Source organism: Trichechus manatus, unplaced genomic scaffold (assembly GCF_000243295.1).
Source record: "Trichechus manatus latirostris isolate Lorelei unplaced genomic scaffold, TriManLat1.0 scaffold00076, whole genome shotgun sequence".
NCBI lineage: Eukaryota > Metazoa > Chordata > Mammalia > Sirenia > Trichechidae > Trichechus > Trichechus manatus.
This window is the reverse complement of record NW_004444012.1, coordinates 12,036,577-12,056,382: the sequence shown is the minus strand read 5'-3', so window position 1 is coordinate 12,056,382 and position 19,806 is coordinate 12,036,577. Positions and strand designations below refer to the sequence as shown.

The 19,806-nt window shown below is 46.6% G+C and overlaps 1 protein-coding gene across 4 annotated transcripts in view; it reads left to right on the top strand.

Annotated features, from left to right (window-relative positions):
- FRMD5 (FERM domain containing 5) overlaps positions 1–19,806 on the top strand; it is a 237,256-nt gene that overhangs the window by 205,809 nt on the left and 11,641 nt on the right. For 2 of the 4 annotated variants that reach the window (XM_012556746.2, XM_012556745.2), the window contains 4 exons: positions 12,417–12,505; positions 15,510–15,558; positions 16,149–16,240; positions 19,171–19,245. In XM_012556746.2, the coding sequence (XP_012412200.1) occupies positions 12,417–12,505; positions 15,510–15,558; positions 16,149–16,240; positions 19,171–19,245 (305 nt within the window). Of the gene's footprint in view, positions 1–12,416; positions 12,506–15,509; positions 15,574–16,148; positions 16,241–19,170; positions 19,246–19,806 lie in introns of all 4 variants that reach the window. The other 2 variants (XM_023735222.1, XM_023735223.1) reach the window with 1 other exon arrangement.

Here is a 19,806-nt window from a genome sequence, read left to right as displayed (position 1 = left end):
AAATCTGAAACAGGGGCCCCACTTTGGCAGTGGGTAATTTGGTGGACTTGAAGAGAGGAGGAATGGGGAAGGTCCCCGACAGGGAACCATCGGAGGCAGCTCAGCAGACCACCCACACTTCCCTGACCCATAATCTACTTCCTTTCCAAGAGTGGGTTTTATTGACTGCAGTGGAGTCACATTTAATTCCATTATGAGCCTGTGAGGGCGAGACGGGAACCAGCCGGGGAGGCTCTGCCCAGAGAGAGCCTCTGTAATTACTCACATGTGTGTGACACGGGGGGATGTGTGCAGGCAGCTCCAGTTGCTGCTGAGAGCAATGGAGGCCCCTGGTCTCTTTCTGTTCTTTTTGGGGCCTTGTCCCTCCACTTCATCTCCACATCCCTGTTGCTTGAACATTCCTCATCTCTGCCTCGGTTTCTCTACCTTTGTGCCCCTCACTCTTTACCTTACTGGAGAGGCCCCTGTAGCACCAAGGAAAAACAGGCTCTCAAACCGATCTGAGGGAGGTAGCATGAGACGGGAGCAGGAGAAAAGCGGCCTGAGGTGAGGGGACACCATACATTTCAAACAAATGAAAGGAATAGAATAGAAAACAAGGAACCTAGTGACGTGGGAACAGAGCGGTGTTTTCCTTGGTCCTTTGGTGAGGTGATATTGATTTGTTCTTGACTAGAATTTAATGCTGGGACTTCTGGTATGAACCTCGAGAACATTCTGGTGCTCAGAAAACCTGGTCGGCTTCCCTGCCCCAGTTGCCTATTCACTAGCACAGCATACTGCCAGATAATCCCTGTGTTCTTGGGGGGTCAGCAGTCAGAAAACACATTCATGCCTGTTTTTACCACAGAATCGACACATGGATATTTACAAACGGATTAGCAAAGCTTCTAAATAATGCATAACAGATGTAGTTTAAACCCCTCCAGAAAGTGCTCAGATGCTATAGGCAGGGGATGCACACAGGAATGAAGAGGCTGTGGAGTCAGCTGGCCCTGGGCTCAGTCCTGGCCTCCTAGTCCTCGGGCTGTTGAGGCTTCTCTGAGCTTCACGTTCCTCCTCTGTGTGAAAGCACACACTAGGTACTCGATAATTGTGCTCCCTAAACGGCTGAGTCACCCCAGGGCCTTAAAAGACATAGCTGCCTGAAGATAGATATGTCATCAGAAGGTCACCTCCGGTTTTGACCCCAAACCTGCCCAGTCTCCTTGAGGCCACACACAGCACCCACTTTTCAAAGAGATGGGGTCCTGGTAAGGGCTGTCACCTGACAGCACAAAGAGGTGGGTGGACAGTGAACCCCAGCATGACAACTGAGTAGAGGTGAGTGGGGATTCTCCACAGTCGCCCGCAGGAGTCTAAGGCTGTAGTGGCAGCCAGCCTGGTGTCCACCCAAACCCACATGCACCCCAGGACTATGTTTCTAAGTTTGGTCATCATCAGACACAGAGAGGCTGAGGAGGCTGCAGGAAGAAACCAGCGTTCATACCAGGCACTGTGTGAGGCCCAGTCTCCTATCATTTCATCCCTACAGCAACAATTCCTAGAAGGAGGGAGGAAGAAACGTTTGTGGCATGCCCTCTGTGGAGTCCTTTTGTATTCTTTTCTCGTTTAATTTCACACCAGTCCTAAGAGGTAGATATTTTTCTCCTTGTTGTATAGATGAGAAAACTGAAGTTCCAGAAGGCCACAGTTCACAAGGCCCCAGGCAGTAGAGCAGGAATCTGAACTCAAGTCTCCACATCCCTATGTACCCTATGTGGAACAGAAGCCCCTAGGAGACTTACTTTGTGGGGAGGGCGGGGGCAGTCCTCTTATGGGGTCTCCAGGCCCTGGTTGCCTCTTGCTCACCCAGAGCCATGTCAGGGCCCCGCTACAGACCCCACACATGGCCCTTCAGCTCATTTCTCAGGCTCGGCTCCAGATTTCGTCAGCCCTCCCAAGCAAAGAGAACAGCTCGGGAGCCTTTACTTTTGTCATTAAGTGGAGTCACCAAGCACTCGCCTTAATGTTGCTACAAGGAGAGCTGAAATAAGCTGGAGCACTTGGTGTAATAAATACTGATGATTTCTATTAAGAGAGAAGCAATTACTGGGCCCAGGGAATCTAGGACATGCAGCCCTAGGGAGGACAGAAAAAGAGGAATCTCTTTGATAATTAAATGAGAGCAGAAGAATGCTTCAGCTGGGCTCTCTTCTGGACGGATTAAGAAGCTGCTGCTCTTCCTGTACACTGTTGGTTTCTCTGCCCAGGATGTCCTTTTCTGGCCAGGGACCAGGCAAGCAGATCCTGCAGACCCTTGGTGGGACAGCCACAGGGCTCCTTTAACCATCTGGCTTGCAGTAATGCCCAAACCCTGAGCTTGCACAAGGCTCTCCATACTCTCTGCTTCTTCCCTCAGCTCCCAGCTCCAGCAAGAGCCCTGTAAAAATGGCACAGGGGCATCTGACCTCTTCTAACTTCATAAGGGGGAAGAATCACCATCAGCTTCAGACCAAGGCTGATTCCTGTGAGGAGGAGGTCAACATACCTCCACCTCCCAACCTTTTTACCAGTTCTGACACTAGCTGTCCCTCCCATGGCATTATTTACTTCTCTGCTGGGTTCCATCATTCATTGCAATGGCCACACAGAGCTCACAGGCAATACTCACAGTTATGGGGTTTATGAGGGAAATAACAGGTTACAACTTGGGATCAGGATCAGGAAGCATGCAGGCAAAGTCTCCCTTCTTCAGTGCAGGACAGCTCTCTCAGCTCCTCTCAGACCCCTCAGGACAGGCCTCCTCTCTCAGCCCTTGACCCTTGGCCCCGCCTAGGCCTGGCTTCTGCCCTGCTCTGTCAAGTGTTACAAAGCTCTTTAGCTCTGCTGATAAGTTCCCAGAGGCACCCCACTCCACCAGGAAGCCTCCTGCCCAAAGGCACTCCGTTCTCTCGCTCGTGGGTTGGCACATCCACTGTAGCCACCTTGCTCCAAGGGTTGGGAAGCCCACTGCACCATCTCTTGCCATTTCTCTGCCACTGCTTCTCACCATCTCACACCATCTCTGCTGTTACGGCTCTGTCTCTTCTGGGTCTAGGAGAATCTCAGCGCAGGGACCCTAGACCAAAGGACGCGCTCCACTCCTGGCTCTTCTTTCTTGATGATAGTGAGGTCCCCTCCTTTCCACCTCTGAGAGGCTCATTTTAAGCCTAGCAGAATGGCAAAACTGACCAATCCTCTCGTCAGTGTTCCATACACCGTATTTGTATGGTCCCACCCCCACAAAAGTGCCATGCACCTTACTTGCATTATTAGCAAGCTATCCTATCCCCTTGATGGACCACAAGCATCTTATTTGCAGAGTCCCACCCAGTCATTCTGTGGGAGTCACAAGACCATGCATGGCTAAAAGGGCCATATTAAGTAATTCACTGCACCGCAAGTCCCCAGCCGACCAAGCCTGCAGCAGCTGGGAGAGGAGACTGCGGCAAACAGCTAGCAACCCCCGTTGCATCTGTTCCCCAGCCCTGAGACTTCTCCAACCTCAGAAGCCATGACTTGTTCCATCCAGGTGGCCCTGAAACTGGTTGTTAGGGTTTCCTGCAGGCCTGGACTGTGGCCACACAGTCACCCCCTGGGCCTGACTGATGGGGTTGCCCTCTCAGGGTTCATGGTGTAGTTCAGCCTGTCACACGTACCCAGCCTAGACTCAGTCATGAAGGTGCCTCTTATTGAGAGCTTGCAAGTGGTAGGCATTTACTCACATTATCTCACTTAATCTTTACCACCACACTGCCAAGAAGATACTCGTCCCCATTTTAACATAAAAACCCTGAGCCTCTGAGGCACTGACTGACGTGTGCAAAGTCACTGGTAAGGATGGGACTGGACTCTGACCCAGAGTTGTCTGACTCCCAGTGCTGTGCTTGTTCAGTTCTCGTACATGGTCTTCCTTCTGGAGAGATGATCCTTACTTAGGAACAAAGCAAGAGTCACTGCCAGTTCTGATACAGAGAAGACAAAAGGCCTACAAGAATCATTATATAAAAATTTAATGTAAGTTCCCCAGTGTCTTTATGTCTGTTCCATACAGATCACGAGGAAATTGATTAAGCAGGATCTAGGCTGGATGAGCCATAGAAATAAGATTACAGTGTTTATTCCTCTGCCTTTAAAGGAGGAGCATCACTTTCATACTCCAGCCACCTAGCCTCCTCTATAGATACGTTCCCCCTCCTGCTTTGACAAGTGGCCCCTGACCTCAGAGACACCGAATAAGAAGGATAAGTGGTGGCCCCACTGGCTGAGCTGTGGGAAGGGTGTTAGATTTACAGCTGACATGAAGAACTGGACCAAAGCCACTCAGATGGCAAGTTCCTGCCAAGAATCCCATTTCTGAGCCATCATGGGGTGACTCCAAGCCTCTTACAGGGAGTGCCTCCTCATTTCCACGCCAATTTCTTGTGGCCGTGTTTAAGTATATTGAAACTGGATGATTTTCATGATTGATTTATTTTTATTTTTGCCTTTTCTTGTCTTTTTATATAAGTGAGGTCATACAATATTTGTCCTTTTGTAATTGACTTATTTTGCTCAGCATAATGTCTTCAAACTCCATCCATATTGTAGCATGTATCAAGACTTCATTTCTCCTACTGGCTAAGTAGTATTCCATTGTATGTATGTGCCACATTTTGTTTATCTATTCATCCATTGATGGATGCTTAGGTTGTTTCTACCCTTTGGCTATTGTGAATAGTGCTGCAGTGAACACTGGTGTACAAGGCTCTGTTTAAGTCTATGCTTTCAAGTCTTTTGGGTATATACCTAGGAGTGGAATTGTTGGGTCATATGGTAGTTCTATTTTTAGTTTTTTGAGGAAGCACCACACTGTTTTCCATGACGGCTGTACCATTTTGCATTCCCACCAGCAATGGATAAGTGTTCTTATTTCCCCACATCCTTGCCAGTATTTGTTATCTTCTGTTTTTTTGTTTGTTTGTTTGTTTGTTTTATCTTAGCCATCCTAGTGGGAGTGAAATGGTATCTCATTGTGGTTATGATTTGCATCTCTCTGATGGCTAATGATGATGAGCATTTTTTCACGTGCTTGGTGGCCATTTGAATGTCCTCTTTGGTGAAATGTCTATTCAAGTCCTTTGCTCATTTTACGATTGGGTTATTTGTCTTTTTGTTGTTAAGTTGTCAAAGTTTTATATATATTTTGGTTATTAGATTCTTGTTGGATATATGGTTTCCAAAGATATTCTCCCAATCAGTAGCTTATCTTTTCACTTTTTTAGTTAAAGTCTCTTGATGAACAAAAGTTTTTAATTTTTATGAGGTCCCATTTATTTATTTTGTCTTTTGCTGTTCGTGCTTTTGTTATTATATTAGAGAATCCATTGTTGAAAGCGAGGCCTGACAGCATTGCCCCTGCTTGTTCTTCTAAGAATTTTATGGTTTTAGTTTGCACATTTAGGTCCTTATTCCATTTTGAATTTGTTTTTGTGTATGGTGTGAGAAATAGATCCTGTTTCATTTTTCTGCAGGTAGATATCCAATTTTCCCAGCATCACTTATAGGAAGAGACTCTTCTTTCCCCATCTAATGGACTTAACTCCCTTGTTAAAAATCAGTTGACCATAGATGTGTGGGTTTATTTCTAAACTCTCAATTCTATTCCATTGGTCTATGTGTCTATTGTTATACCAGTACCAGGCTGTTTTGATTACTGTAGCTGTATAGTATATTTTAAAATCAGGAAGCGTGAGTGCTCCTACTTTGTTCTTCTCTTTCAATGTTGTTTTAGCTATTCGGGACCTCTTGTCAGTTCATATAAAGTTGAGGATTGGCTTTTCTACGTCTGTAAAGAAGGCTGTTGGAATTTTGATCAGGATTGCATTGAATCTATAGATCATTTTGGGTGGTACTGACATCTTAACACTATTAAGTCTTCCAATCCATGAACATGAGACATGTTTCCATTTATTTAAGTCTTCTTGAATCTCTTTTAGCAGTGTTTTATAGTTTTCATTGTATAAGTCCTTCATGTCCCTGGTTAGATTTATTCCTAGGTATTTTATTCTCTTAGATGCCATTGTAAATAGAATTGTTCCCCTAATTTGTTTCATATTTCTCATTGCTGGTGTATAGAAACCCAAATGATTTTTGTTTGTTAACCTTGTACCTTGCAACTTTGATAAATTCCTCTATTAGCTTTAGAAGTTTTCTTGTGGACTGTTTGGGATTTTCTATATATAGGATCATGTCATTTGTGAATAAAGATAATTTTACTTCTTCTTTTCCAATCTGGATACCTTTTATTTCTTTTTCTTGTCTTTTTGCTCTGGCTAGGGCTTCTAAGACAATGTTGAATTGAAGTGGTGAGAGTGGGCACCCTTGTTCCCAATTCCAAGGGGAAAGCTCTCAGTCTTTCTCCATTAAGTATACTGTTGGCTATTGGCTTTTCATTCATGCCTTGAATAATATTGAGGAATTTCCCTTCTATTCCAGTCTTCTTTAGGGTTTTCATCAACAAATGGTGTTGGATTTTATCAAATGATCTTTCTGCATCCATAAAAATGATCATGTGGTTTGTTCTATTGATGTAGTATTACATTGATAGATTTTCTAATGCTGAACCATCCCTGCATTCCTGGAATAAATCCCACTTGGTCATTGTGTATGACTCTTTTAATGTGCTGTTGGATTCTATTCACTGGTATTTTGTTGAGGATTTTTGCATCTATATTCAAAAGAGATATTGGCCCGTAGTTTTCTTTTTTTGTGGTATCTTTGTCCAGTTTGGGTAGCAGGGTGTTTGCTTCATAGAATGAATTAGGGAGTATTCCTTCCCTTCTCTATCTTTTGGAAGAGTTTAAATAGCATTGGTGTCAATTCTTCTCTAAATGTTTGGTAGAATTCCCCATTGAAGACATTTGGTCCAGGACTTGTTTTTGTTGGGTGGTTTTAATCACTGATTCTATCTCTTTACTTGTTATGGGTCTGTTGAGACTTTCTGTTTCCTCTTGAGTCCATTTGAGTAGGTTGTGTGCTTCTAAGAATTTGTCCATTTCATCTAGGTTATCCAGTTTGTTGCCATATGGTTGTTTATAACATTCTGTCATAATTCTCTTTATTTCTGTTGGGTCAGTTATAATGTCCCCTGTTTCGTTTTTTATTTTGGTTATTTGCATCTTTTCTTTTCTTTGTCAGTCTAGCTAAAGGTTTGTCAATTTTATTGATCTTTTCCAAGAACCAACTTCTGGTTTTATTGATTCAATTATTTTTCTGTTTTTGATTTTATTTATTTCTGCTCTGATCTTTGTTATTTCCTTTCTTCTGGTAGGTTTAGGCTTAGTTTGCTCTTTTCTTTCTAGTTCCTGGAGTTGTCAAGTTAGAATGATTCATTTAATATTAATGTAAAGTTTTCCAGCTGTCAGCACTTTCAGATATGGACATAAGTGTCTGGGAAAGCATGCGGAATTATCTTTCCTAAGGCTTTTCAAGGATAATAGATTCCACCCAGATTGAATCAGTTTAAGTTCTGCCCCAGGGAAGGGACTGAATGACCCCAAGAAGCCTAATAGCCAAGAATGCTGTGGTCCTGACTCTGTCATACCCAGGATGTCCTCTGGGATGACATCAGACAGACATCTACTTCATTTGTATCCAGAGGTGGAATTTGTGGGGACTCAGCAAAGGTGACCCAGCACCCCTACTTTCAAAAACCAGTCAATGCTGTGATTTCCAAAAATCTTTTTCTGGGCAGAGTGATAATCTGAGGGTGAACTTTGATGGTGTTGAATTGATGCAGATTAAGTTTGATGGTGAGTTCCAAGTGAATGCTTGAATGGCTCAGTGCAAATCCATCCTCTCTCCAAGAAAAACATCTTTGGCCATTGTTGTGGGTTGAATTGTGTCCCCAAAAAATATGTGTCAACTTGGTTAGGCCATGATTCCCAGTATTGTGTGGTTGTCCTCCATTTTGTGATTTTTCTATGTGTTATAAATCATAATCACTGCCTGTGGTTAAAGAGGATTAGGGTGGGATGTAACACCCTTGCTCAGGTCACATCCCTGATCCAATGTAAAGGGAGTTTCCCTGGGGTGTAGCCTGCACCACCTTTTATCTTACAAGAGATAAAAGCCAAGGGAGGCAAACAGAGAGTTGGGGACCTCATACTACAAAGAAAGCAGTGCTGGGAGCAGAGCGCTTCCTTTGGCCCCGGGGTTCCTGCACAGAGAAGCTCCTAATCCAGGGGAAGATTGATGACAAGGACCTTCCTCTAGAGCCAACAGAGAGAGAAAGCCTTCCCCTGGAGCTGACACCCTGAATTTGGAGTTGTAGCCTACTAGACTGTGAGAAAATAAATTTCTCTTTGTTAAAGCCATCCACTTGTGGTATTTCTGTTATAGCAGCACTAGATGACTAAGACAGCCGTATCCTGGTAATAAGGCATTTGGGTCATGTCTCTAAAATCAGATGGAAGTAGTTTTTTCTCCAGGTACATTTTATTATCCTCATTTTACAAATTAGGAAACTGAGGTTCAGAGAAGTTAAGTAAGTCAAAGAGCAAATAAGAAGCAGAGTTGGGTCCCAAACCAAAACTGAAGCTTTTTCTACAAGCATAAAAACTAAAAGAATTTTTTTTTTTTACTCACAACTGTAGAGGTGAACTAGCGTCTTCTATTATCTGATGTAGAGTGGGGCTGGCGGTAAGGACTATGCAGCTATCAAGGCCCATGTTTTTACTCCACCTCCCAGATCCATTAAAGCCTGATTTAATCAAGTTGGGAAGGGGACAGGGAGAAAAGATAGACTCCAGCTCGATCAGATGGAAGATGTGACAACAGGTTACTATTGTCTGTGTCACTTCTCTTCTCATCCTCATTTCCTTCTCTTTTTGTCACATAACTTGTTATTTTGCACACAAATCCCCCGGGAAGGCTCATAATGAGAATGACATATTAGATAGAAGAAACTGGGAAAGCTCCAGAGAAAGTGTCAGTGTGGCTGCCCGTCCGTATTTTCATACCAGTACAAATGTGAGATTTCTCACTGTAGTGCCAAGTCCCCTCTTGCTGGTTGCTGAGCCTCATCTGCCAGAGACAAGGAGCAAACGTTCCAGCTGCCCCTGCCCCTTATGGATGCTTACCTGAGGGAGGCTTGCAACATCCTTCATCTGTGTCTGTTGCATCTGAAGCACGAAAGTTTAGAGAACTTGTTTCTTCATATGCGAGATGGGATTGAGATTGTTCAAACTTCTATTATTACTTAACTGGAATGATGTGGGTTCTGTTGTTGTTGTTAGGTGCTGTCGAGTCAATTCTGACTCATAGCGACCACATATGACAGAGTAGCACTGCCCCATAGGGTTTTCCTGGCTGTAATATTTATGGAAGCAGATAGCCAGGTCTTTCTCCCATGGAGCCACTGGGTGGGTTTGGACCACCAACCTTTGGGTTTGCAGCTGAGCACCTAACCATTGTGCCACTAGGGCTCCTGATGTGGGTTCTAATCAGGGCTTATTCCCAGTTTGCTCCCTGTTCCAAATCAGCCAGTCTGGTGAGGAGAGGCTGTTCCCATCTAACTCCAACACCTGCCTTCACTCAGAGGCCAGCCCTGAGGAGTCTGAACAACAGTGCCAACCAGGGCCACCTGGGCAACACTGCACACCTTGTGGCGGACCTTCTCTTCCCTCTGCTCTGGCCAGAAGGTGGCCTGTCACTGGGATGGCACTCTTCTAGGAGATCTCTAACTGCATCACCACCTCCTCTGACTCCTTCCCCTTCTGCTCACTTCAGTCTCATGTATCACCCAGATCTCCCTTCTCCATGGTCCCCTTACAGTGAGTGACGTATCATTCACCCAGATCTCCCTTCTCCGTGGTCCCCTTATAGGAGTGACTTCTCCTATTCTACCCCAACTTCCCATGCTCATTTCCTAACTAGCAAAATTTAAATGAACACCAGGAAAAGTAATAAAATGGTAGTTTTTTAAAAGGTTTTGTATTGAGCTCAACAAACTCAGCTAATCAGTAGCCACTCTAATAATATTGGAGTCCTGGTGGCGCAGTGGTTAGGAGCTTAGCTGCTAACCAAAAGGTCGGCAGTTTGAATCCACAGCTCCTCCTTGGAAACCCTATGGGGCAATTCTACTCTGTTCTATAGGGTCGCTATGAGTCAGAATCAACTTGAGGGCACACAACAACAACAAAGCCACTAAAATGTATTTGTGCCTACTAAGCACAACAACTTATGTGATAGATGGTATTATCGCTCTAACTTTACATGGAGGAGTCTGAAGCACAGAGAAATTAAGGGACCTGGCCAAGGTGGCACACACAGTAGGTGGCAGAGCCAGGACCTGGACCTGAGCAGTCTGACCCCAGAGCCCTTCGCACTGTGATGATTGCATAGGTGCTGTGCTGCTCTGTCACTGCCCCTGAGTCGGGTACAAGCAGCAGAAGGAGGCCCTTCCCTCCCCACTTCCTTCCCCATTACTTCAAGCCATCAGCAACCTTCCCTGGCAGGAATGATATTTGTGTGCAGTGCCTGGTGCTCAGATATTAATAACCACTGCCAAGCACTGATGACAGGCGAGAGGTCCCAGCCCTGGGGCTTTGCAGTGTCTCCATTCAGGTTATTTTTAAACAGCTGTTTGCCATGCCCATGGGTTGAATGGCATTGTGCTTACAGCCAAGTGTCTGGGTCCCAACAGACCCCAAGGAAAGGACAGTAATCACAATATATTAATTGGAACTCTTTGCAAAACATATACTTAGTTTTTTCCTTGGGCCCAAATGCTCACACTGGTAGAGACGGTTTCAAGGCAAAACTGCCATCTTTCCACAAGGCAAGGTTCATGCCTGCAGAGGCCTTGCTATTCCTGGGGCTGGTCAGGCTAAAGATCCGTGAGGGAGGCAAACTCTGAAGGTGGGAGGGACCGGCAGACCAAGCTGCAGGTTGGCCTGGCCTGGCCCACAGCCAGGGCCCCCTCACATGCCTCCTGCCAGGTGCCCGGCCCTGACTCATGGCACCCACCTGAGCTGTGGCCCAGACCACTGTCCTGCAAGGACATCTGACCAGTGTCCTGGCATAATTTTCTGGCCACCTCAACACACTCCAACCCTCTCCATCATGTTTCATGTGGCCTGACAGGGCAGATTCTCACCTGAGGCGCCTATCATCAAGGGAGCCCCTCACAGAGAGCATAACCCATCAGCCCAGGTTTCTGTGCCCATAGCGGCCCTAGGAAAGGCCGGGTCCTCAGGGAGCTCATTTTCCCATGTTGGGGAAACATGACATCCACCTTCTCCCCACTTTGCTCAGCAGAGCAGCAGCCTGGAGCTTACAAACTAATGGTGGCAGGTGACCAGAAGGTCATCTGTGTTGGCTCAGGCGCCACAGCGCTGCTGATGGCTGTTCACTTGGCCAGTTGCTTCTTACTGTTTCTTCAGCTAAACTTTCCTGAGGGAGCCCAAGGGCCTAGGGCCATCATTAATGACAACTGTCGTCTTTTTTCTCGCTCTCTTTTTCAGATAACATCTTATTGAGATCTAACTCACATACCATAAAATTCACCTGTTTAAAGAGCACAGTTCAGTGGTTTTTAGTACATTCACAGAGTTGTGCTACCATCGCCACTAACTAATTTTGGGACATTTTCATCACCCCAAAAAGAAACCTGTGCACAGCAGTCATTCCCCATTTCCCCTCCCCCAGCCCCTGGCAACCACTGATCTACTATTCTGGACATTTCCTATCCATGGAATCATACAACGTGTGGTCTTTTATAACTGGCTTCTTTCACTTAGCCAGATGTTTTTAAGGTTCATCCATGTTGTATCATGTATCAATACTTCATTCCCTTTTTTTCTGGACAAATAGTATTCCACTGTATGGCTGTCCTATATTTTGTTTGTCCATTCATCAGTTGGTGGTTATTTGTGTTGCTTCTACCTTTTTGCTATTATGAGCAACGTACAAGTTTTTGTGTGGACATGTTCTCCTTTCTCTTGGAATTGCTGGCTCTTATGGTAACTCTAGAAAGAACTGTCAAACTGTTTTCCAAAGCAGCAGCAGCAGCGTTTTTACAACCCCACCAGCAATGTATGAAGAGTTGCCATTCTCTTTCGATGTTCACAATAACTTTCTGAGGTTGGTATTATAATCTACAACTTACAGATAAGGGTATTGAGGCTCAGAGAAGGTAAGTAACTTACCTGTAGTCACACAGCTGGCAAGTGGCAAGGCTTATACTCCAACTCTAATCTTCTGATTCCAAACACCACACTCTTACACTCTTCCCTCTGTGACCTACTGCCAAGTGTTTAACCTTTAACCCTGCAACAGCTGACCAACTGTGTTTCTCATCCCTTCCCCTCCGCGCCTGCATCACCCTGAGGAGAAGTCTTTCTGTGTTGCAGGATGTGTCGGGAAATGCTGCGTTTCTGGCCTTCACTCCCTTTGGGTTTGTTGTTCTGCAAGGAAATAAGAGGGTCCACTTCATTAAATGGTGAGTGTCTTCATTTCCAAAACAGGCTCTTTCTACCTCACCCTCTGGGGAGGGGCGTGCTTCCCATGTCCTTTGTCTGTGATTGGGCCCTTTCCAAAGCCTTGCATTGATAATGGTAGCTGGTGAAGGTAGTGGTCTCTCTCTGTGGATCCTATTCTTCCAAAGGGGTGTTCCTGAGAGCCAACAGCCTCTCCAGAGAGAAGGGGTATGATGGAATCTTGATTGCAGGGGACGACAAGAGACCTGGGGCTGGATCCTATGCTAGGGAAGCAAAGTTCCCATAAGAACTGAGTCTTTGGGACTGTCACCCACTGAGGGCCATAGCCAAACTTACAGAGCTGGCTATTCTGGGGCATCTCTGTGCCTTACCCCTGCTCCTAACCAGGGAGGGGCTCACAGACAATGACCCTTAGTGCAGGTATAAGACACCCTGTTGGTCCTTCTCAGACCAATACCCCCTCCCCAGACGCGTCCTCTGCAGGAGCTCAGATGCTGCTCTGTCCCTACCTATCCTTCTTTAGGGCTTGAGTATCCTCATTCTCTAGGAGTCACAACCCCACCCCTTCTTCTTTCCCCCTCTCTCCCCTCTCCTGCTCTCTCTTCTTGCAGTCAAGAACCACTGTCTACAGCTACTCTGAACTGCTTCCTATTTGACCTCTGTCTTTGCGGGGGTCTGTTCTGATGCATGGCTACTGGGAGCTGATGTAGCAGACTCTAATTTGCTGATTGACGTCCGGCTATCTTGGAGACTTTTGCTGGCCCACACAAACATCCTTCAACCTCATCAGAAAATTTTGCAAATTCTTTTAAGCCCCAGTGATTTCTGTACCTTCTTGGGCCTCAGGCTGCCGAGTCTAAGCTGTCCCACTGCTCCCGTGAGCTTAGACAGGTGGCGGCCCTTGGGCCAGCAGAGCCTCAGCTGAAAGCCTGCTCCCTGTCTGGGCTCCTTTGCCTTCTCTGGAAGAGCTAATGGGTGTCTGAGCAGAGAGTCACTTCCTGGTGAGCTCTCTGCTGGTGGTGCTGCAGGGCATCTGTCCTCTTCTGCTGAGCCTGTGGGGAGATACCACCTTTTCAACCCTTATTGCTCTTGTGAAGAAAGGCAATATGATGATCAACCAGAGTGCTAGTGACACTGTTCCTCAGACATGCATGGCCAGGTCCCAATCCCCAGGAAACAGGCAGCCTGGTGCCCTGGAGCATACCCATCTCCCAGGCTTTCTCAAGTTGGCCCACTTCATTGTTCTCTCTGGGTAAAGATGGTGAGGGGTTGGGTTCTCCTGCCCAACAAAATACTTTTCATAAAAAGACAATGAGCAGGATCAGGCCACAGCTCTCCTGGTAAGGAGCGCTTGCTGCCTAGATACATCTGGGTTATTTGATGTGCCATAAAGGGCCAGATCCTGGGCCACACTCTTAGAGGGCCCTGGTAGGTGCTATGTTTAGATGGAAACAAGCAGGACACACCTGTTACAGGAAGCTGAAGTCCCTAAATTATCCCTCCGCACCCAGAAGGCATGATACTCACCTGGTTCTCCCAAACCTTGTTCATTCTGTGGCTTCCTTCAAGTCCCACTTCTTCAGGAAACTTCCTCCTCACTGTGTCTTAAGTTTCTAATAATAGATGTGAACCCAGTCTCACTTTCAGGACAAACCAAACCCCCTTACTTTCCTATCTTGCTTGTTGGAGCCTAGATGATCTGTGTGCTTGTCTATATATTAATCAGTTGATGTTTACTTGTATCCTGTATGTGTATGAGTGAGGTTGATTGATTGGTTGAGAGACTGAGAGGGAATCAGACAGAGAAGGAATACCATGAGGCTTGTATTAGCTCAGAACTGGTTATCAGAAGTAGTGAACTCTGATCCTGACCCAGGACCACACAGAGCAAGTGACCTTCCTCTATCCTCTGAGTTTTGTCCATCAGTAAATTGGGTACGTGGTTCTCACTACCTTTCTGCTACTTCTTAGGATATTGAGCAAATCTCCCTAGAAACTACTAAGAGGAAGAAGCCAAATGGAGGCAGATCAGACCTCCTTCAGGGTCCCAGTTGGGTAGAAAAACAAGGACTCCACCCCCAGAGAGGTGGAGAGGGCCTTGAGGCTCCAGAGGGCAGCTCTGTTGGGCAGAAGGAAGGGAAGTGAGACGTGACTGATGCCGAGGCCTAGTTATCTGGCTCTCAGGGACATTCACCTAAGACCCTGGTAATTTTTCCATTTTGTAAACGTAACCAAGGCTGAGATCAGTATGTGGAGGTGAGGTCTAAGCTGTGCCATGTACAGTAACCATGTCACTTCTTCTGATTTGTGTCTGTCCCACGGGTGACGTACCCCAGTATCCTGTTTGCCTCTTTTACTGCAGCCATTCACTGGGCTGGTGGCTTCAAGGATTTTTCTACAAAACCCCCTAAGCCCCTTTCCTGGTCAGTACGCTGCATGACTGTTCCATGTACTCTGTTCTCTCTTTGGTATGTTGCCCCACCCCCTTCCCTGAGACTGTTTGACATTTGTCTGCATTAAACTGCATTTCCCATCCAGTGGCACAGTCACCTGAAAGACAACTCCCTCAGAACCTGGTTGCATTGTTTTCCATTATTTGCTGTATCTTGAACTTTGGCCTCATCAGCTACCTGTGGCATCTTACGTTTGACAGTCCCATCCAGATAATGCACCTGTGTTATGAACCAAACCCTGAAATGACCCTGGACACTCTACCTAGACTCACTTCCCACGCAGATGTTTCCCTTTTGCAGCCATTCTTGATGGGCCCGAAATCCTCCTATCACCCTATTATTATACTGTGATTGACTAGAAAACTTTGGATTGAACTGTTCCAACAACTGTTCTCTAAGGCCACTGCGCTGCTGTCTTGTTTCAGTTCTGATTATGGCTAAAATTGTGTCTGTGCCTGGAGCCCTCCAGTCTGGGTGGGCTGTGCATCTATAAGACTTTGCTGTGGACAGGCAGCCCACAACAAGGTGACAGGCACTCTCTTTGTGCTTCTAGGAATGAGGTGACCAAGCTGAAATTTGAAGGGAAGACTTTCTATTTATACGTAAGTCAGAAAGAGGTGAGTAACAGCTTCCTTCTCTTCAGGGAGGGCTGGGGCAAACACTGGGTTGGTTTCTGATGGCCAAGGCCGAGTCTAGTTGGTTCAGGTAGAACTAAGACCTACATGCTAAGCCAAGACTCAGATCAAGCCCTGGAGGTGACGTATGGAGGGGTGGCTGGGCCCTGGAGCACAAGACTTCCTCAGTGATGCGAGTGACACCCCAGGGTTCCATCTGAGAGATCCCTACCTCCAGGAAATGCAGTCAAAGTAAGAGTCTTTGACTTCCACGGGAAAATTCCAGGTGGGGTGCCACTTACTAGCCAAGGGCTCTCTTAGTTCAATTAGTACCAACTAAGACTTACTCTGACTGGACTTACCAGGTGTGAATTTACCAGAACTGAGCTCTCCCTCAGTGGATCCTGTAGGCCTTCTCTTCCAACTAGCCAGCTGCTGGGCAGCCCCTTCCCCATCTGAAGCTTCTCACTGAGAGTCTATTGGGGAGCCCTCCACAGTTTAGGGGTCAGTGTCCTGGCCTGCTTCACCCATCACTTCTCGATCTACACTCAACTGTTTCTATATGAAATTTTTTGTAGGAAAAGAAAATTATTCTCACATATTTTGCTCCAACTCCAGAAGCCTGCAAACACCTCTGGAAATGTGGAATTGAGAACCAAGCCTTCTACAAGTAAGTGGACTCATGCAACGGGGACTGTCTTTATCAGAACCAAAGTCATGAAGGAGGCTTTTAGAGGAATGAGAGGCCGGCAAACTGATATCCTGAGAAAGGAGGCATGAGATTTCAAGGCTTGGTTTTCTTGTAAAACTCAGACCACTTTCTGGATGTCTTTCTGTACCCCTGGAGATACAGAGCCAAGATCTAGGAATGTGTTTCAGTTGAGTTACCCAACGGGCCTGTCTTGGGATGTCCTTGGATAGCCTCCAGTGGGTCTTTTTAGGGTAAGGCTTGGGTTAGAAGAAACCCATGGGTGCCTAATATAATCAAGCCCCCCTATGGAGCTATTCAGAGCCCTGGGCAGTCTGGAATACACTAGCTCCATAGAGGACCAGGTATAACCCAGAGCAGATTCCCTAGCACCAGGCCCCAGCCCTGGAAAGCCTTGGAGAAACTCTGGGGTCTGCTTCCCAGCTTCCCAGTGAGGGGTCTGGTGCTGAGCTGAGGCTGATGCCAGCCCCTCCCAATGCATCACTGCCAACGGGATTGCCAATGACAGGCCAAGTGCCCAGGAGCCAGGGGAGGAGGCAAGAGCTTGACTGTTACGGAGAAGACAGGTTTGGGCCAAAGGCAAGAACTTTGGTTACCAAAGGATTCTGTAAAGTATGTGGGTCTTTCGCCATGAGTTGGAATTGACTTGACGGCTGTCCATTTGGTTTTTATGTGGAGTTTTTGTGTTCAGTTTTCTTTGATTAAGAAAGTGGTTCTAAAAACATTAGGGAGCAAAAAATGGCCCCTTGAGAAACTGGGGTGATGCCAGGCAAAGCATGTTTCACTAAACCTCTTAGTCTTGTTTAAAACAGAATGTAATGGTTTATGCTTTAACAAGCTGGGTTTTAATCAGGAAACAAGACAAAGTGTGTGGTATACTGGCTGGGATGAGCCCTGCTGTCTCTGATGCCCTGCCAGGCCCGCTTCCTCTCTGGAGGGCCCTAGAGAGAGCAGAATTGCTCTGAGCTGTGTAAGCACCATCCCCAGCACACAGACTCTCTGCTGCCTGCGGTCTGCTAGGGGATGCGGGCTGGCAGAACTGATCTCCTGCTTACCAGGGCCACGGCTCCAGAGGTGGTTTTGAGGGGGGCTTTCAGAACTGCTTACTAATCTTTAAGTAATGGATACCAGAATCAAAGATGAACTGAATGGACAGCCTGAACACTAACCCGAGAAGTCTCCCTTCTTCTCCTGAAGGAGGAGAAACTTAGAATAGACTTTGGCATGGTCAGATTTCTTTCCTGTTCAGTCCCTCCTGTCCAGGGAAGGCCAAGAAAACATTTATTGTTGTTAGCACATTCCCTTTGCCTGTGAGGACAGAGCCCAGGTTTAGCCAGTTACATGAACCTGGAGAGAAGCAACTTGAGATGAAAAGTTTCTTGCTTGTAGGACTAAAGAACAGCCCAGAAGAACGAGGCCCCCGGGATCTCCCCAACAGAGAGGAAGGCATGAGCAGACACCGAGCTGTCACTGCCCGGGGCACAGGTCTAACAGAAATGAAAGCAACCCCCGTCTCCTATATTTTCAGGCCTTAGCATCATTTCTGAAGACCTTTTGTTTTCTGTCTGTATCATGGGAACTGAGTTGTGCTTTTGAACCTGTGACCAAACTCAGCTTCTGAGTCTCTCCATCAGTAGATGCCCACTTCTAGCCGCTCCTGCCAGCACCCTCACTGGAAACGGAGGTCATTTTTCACTGTTTTTGGTTGACTACTTAATGTTCTAACCGAGTGTGAAAAACCTCTCCTGGGCCAGATCCCCAGTTATGCCAAGTCTCCGGCAGCAGCCACTTTGGCCTCACTCTGGGCATCCCTCATGTGCAGATCCCTGGCCCTGCCTTTGGCCTAGTACGTTGAAGGGAGCCCGGTCAGACTTGGAGAGCATGCTCAGGCAGAAGACGAGTGGGCACAGAGCCTCATGGGGCTGTGAGACAGGTGGGAATGGTATCTCCAGGGGGCTATGTTCATGAATTGTGGGGACAGCTCCCTAAACGCTGCCCACTCTTGGCAAAGGTTTCACCCCTGGCTGGATCGGTACTGTGGTGTGGCAGGGTGAGCCAGGTCTTGGGAGACTTCTCTCTGGGCAGGTCTGGCCAAGCTTCCTTTCCACAGTGTGAGAGGGTTAATGGGATCAGAGAAATCTCCCAGGAGCAGGCTTTATAAAGCCCATGACTTCCAGAGTCTTCTTATCAGGGGCCAGCAGCCTGTAAGTGATGTTAATAGGTATTCTCAGGGAGGAGGGATGGTCCTGAGTTCAAATAAATTATGGAACTTTTATTAAGTTAAGCTAGTTTCTTCATTGCAGGACTTCTCAGAATCTTTAATTTGCTAATATGCTTTAGGACTCTCCAACAGGGAGATGGAGTAGAAAGGACGGCCCCTACCGTTTTCTCCACCCAGGCATGGATATGAGTCATGAAATATGCGGACTGGAAGGGACCTCTAAGGTCAAGCAGTCCCAGCTCCATCATTTCATAGATAAGAAGACTGACGTTAAGACAGGCAAAGAATTTGCCCAAGATCACACTGCTAATAAGTGGCCTGGCTGCGATTAGATAAGTGTCATTCTATTATTCAACCAGACCATCATCACTCACGTTAATTCACTCAGTCCCCCTGATGGTCCTATGAAACATTCTTAAGATGCCTCTACTCTCCTGACATTAAAATGGGTTTCAATATAGCTGTCCTCTGGCACTGAGGCAGGAGGGCAGTTGGCTGTGAGCATAGACTTCGGGTCCTCAAGGAGGGTCACAGACACACGTGGGCTCTGGAAGGCTCTTTCCTGAATAGAGTTCCCTAAGCAGCCTTTGGAAGGGGCTGGGGATGCACTGCCTTGGCCCGTGTGAGGCCGCGCCTGGCCTTTGTCACACTGGACTTTGCCTTGCTGCAGGCTGGAGAAGTCAAGCCAAGTCCGCACAGTGTCCAGCAGCAATTTGTTCTTCAAAGGGAGCCGGTTCCGATACAGGTAAATAGTGACTGTAAGTAACAGTTATGGATCCATTCTCAGACCCATCTCTGGAGAACAGCTGCTCAGTGGCCCTTGCCCTTGAGAACAAAGAAACTGGGGACCTCCCAGAAAAGCCAGAGGTTTTTATACAGTTCTCCTGTCTCCTATCCCTTTTACTATTTCTTTCCTTCCCTACAGCTGTTTGTCTATAAGGTTTAAAATTTCTATCTTTTCCTCCCTTCCTTACATCAGCAGCAAAATAGAACTATCACAGTGATTCTTTTCATGTCTGCTGTTCAAAGTTTTGTTTTGTTTTTTTAACGATGTTATTGGAACACACTGGACAATGAGGAATCATTCCCAAATGGGAATGGAAGATCCCAAAGACTCCAGAGATAGAGAGAGCCCTGTAAGACAGGCTGTCAGGATATTTTCGGACTCTCTACCCCACAAGCAAGCCTTTCTCAGGGACGAGAATGTTGGGGAAGGGGTAGGCCCGAGAGGCCATCTCCCGATTCAGCCAAAGCATCTGAGATCTTGGAAAGGAGCCCAGTCCTGGAACACAGTCTCACTTCTTGA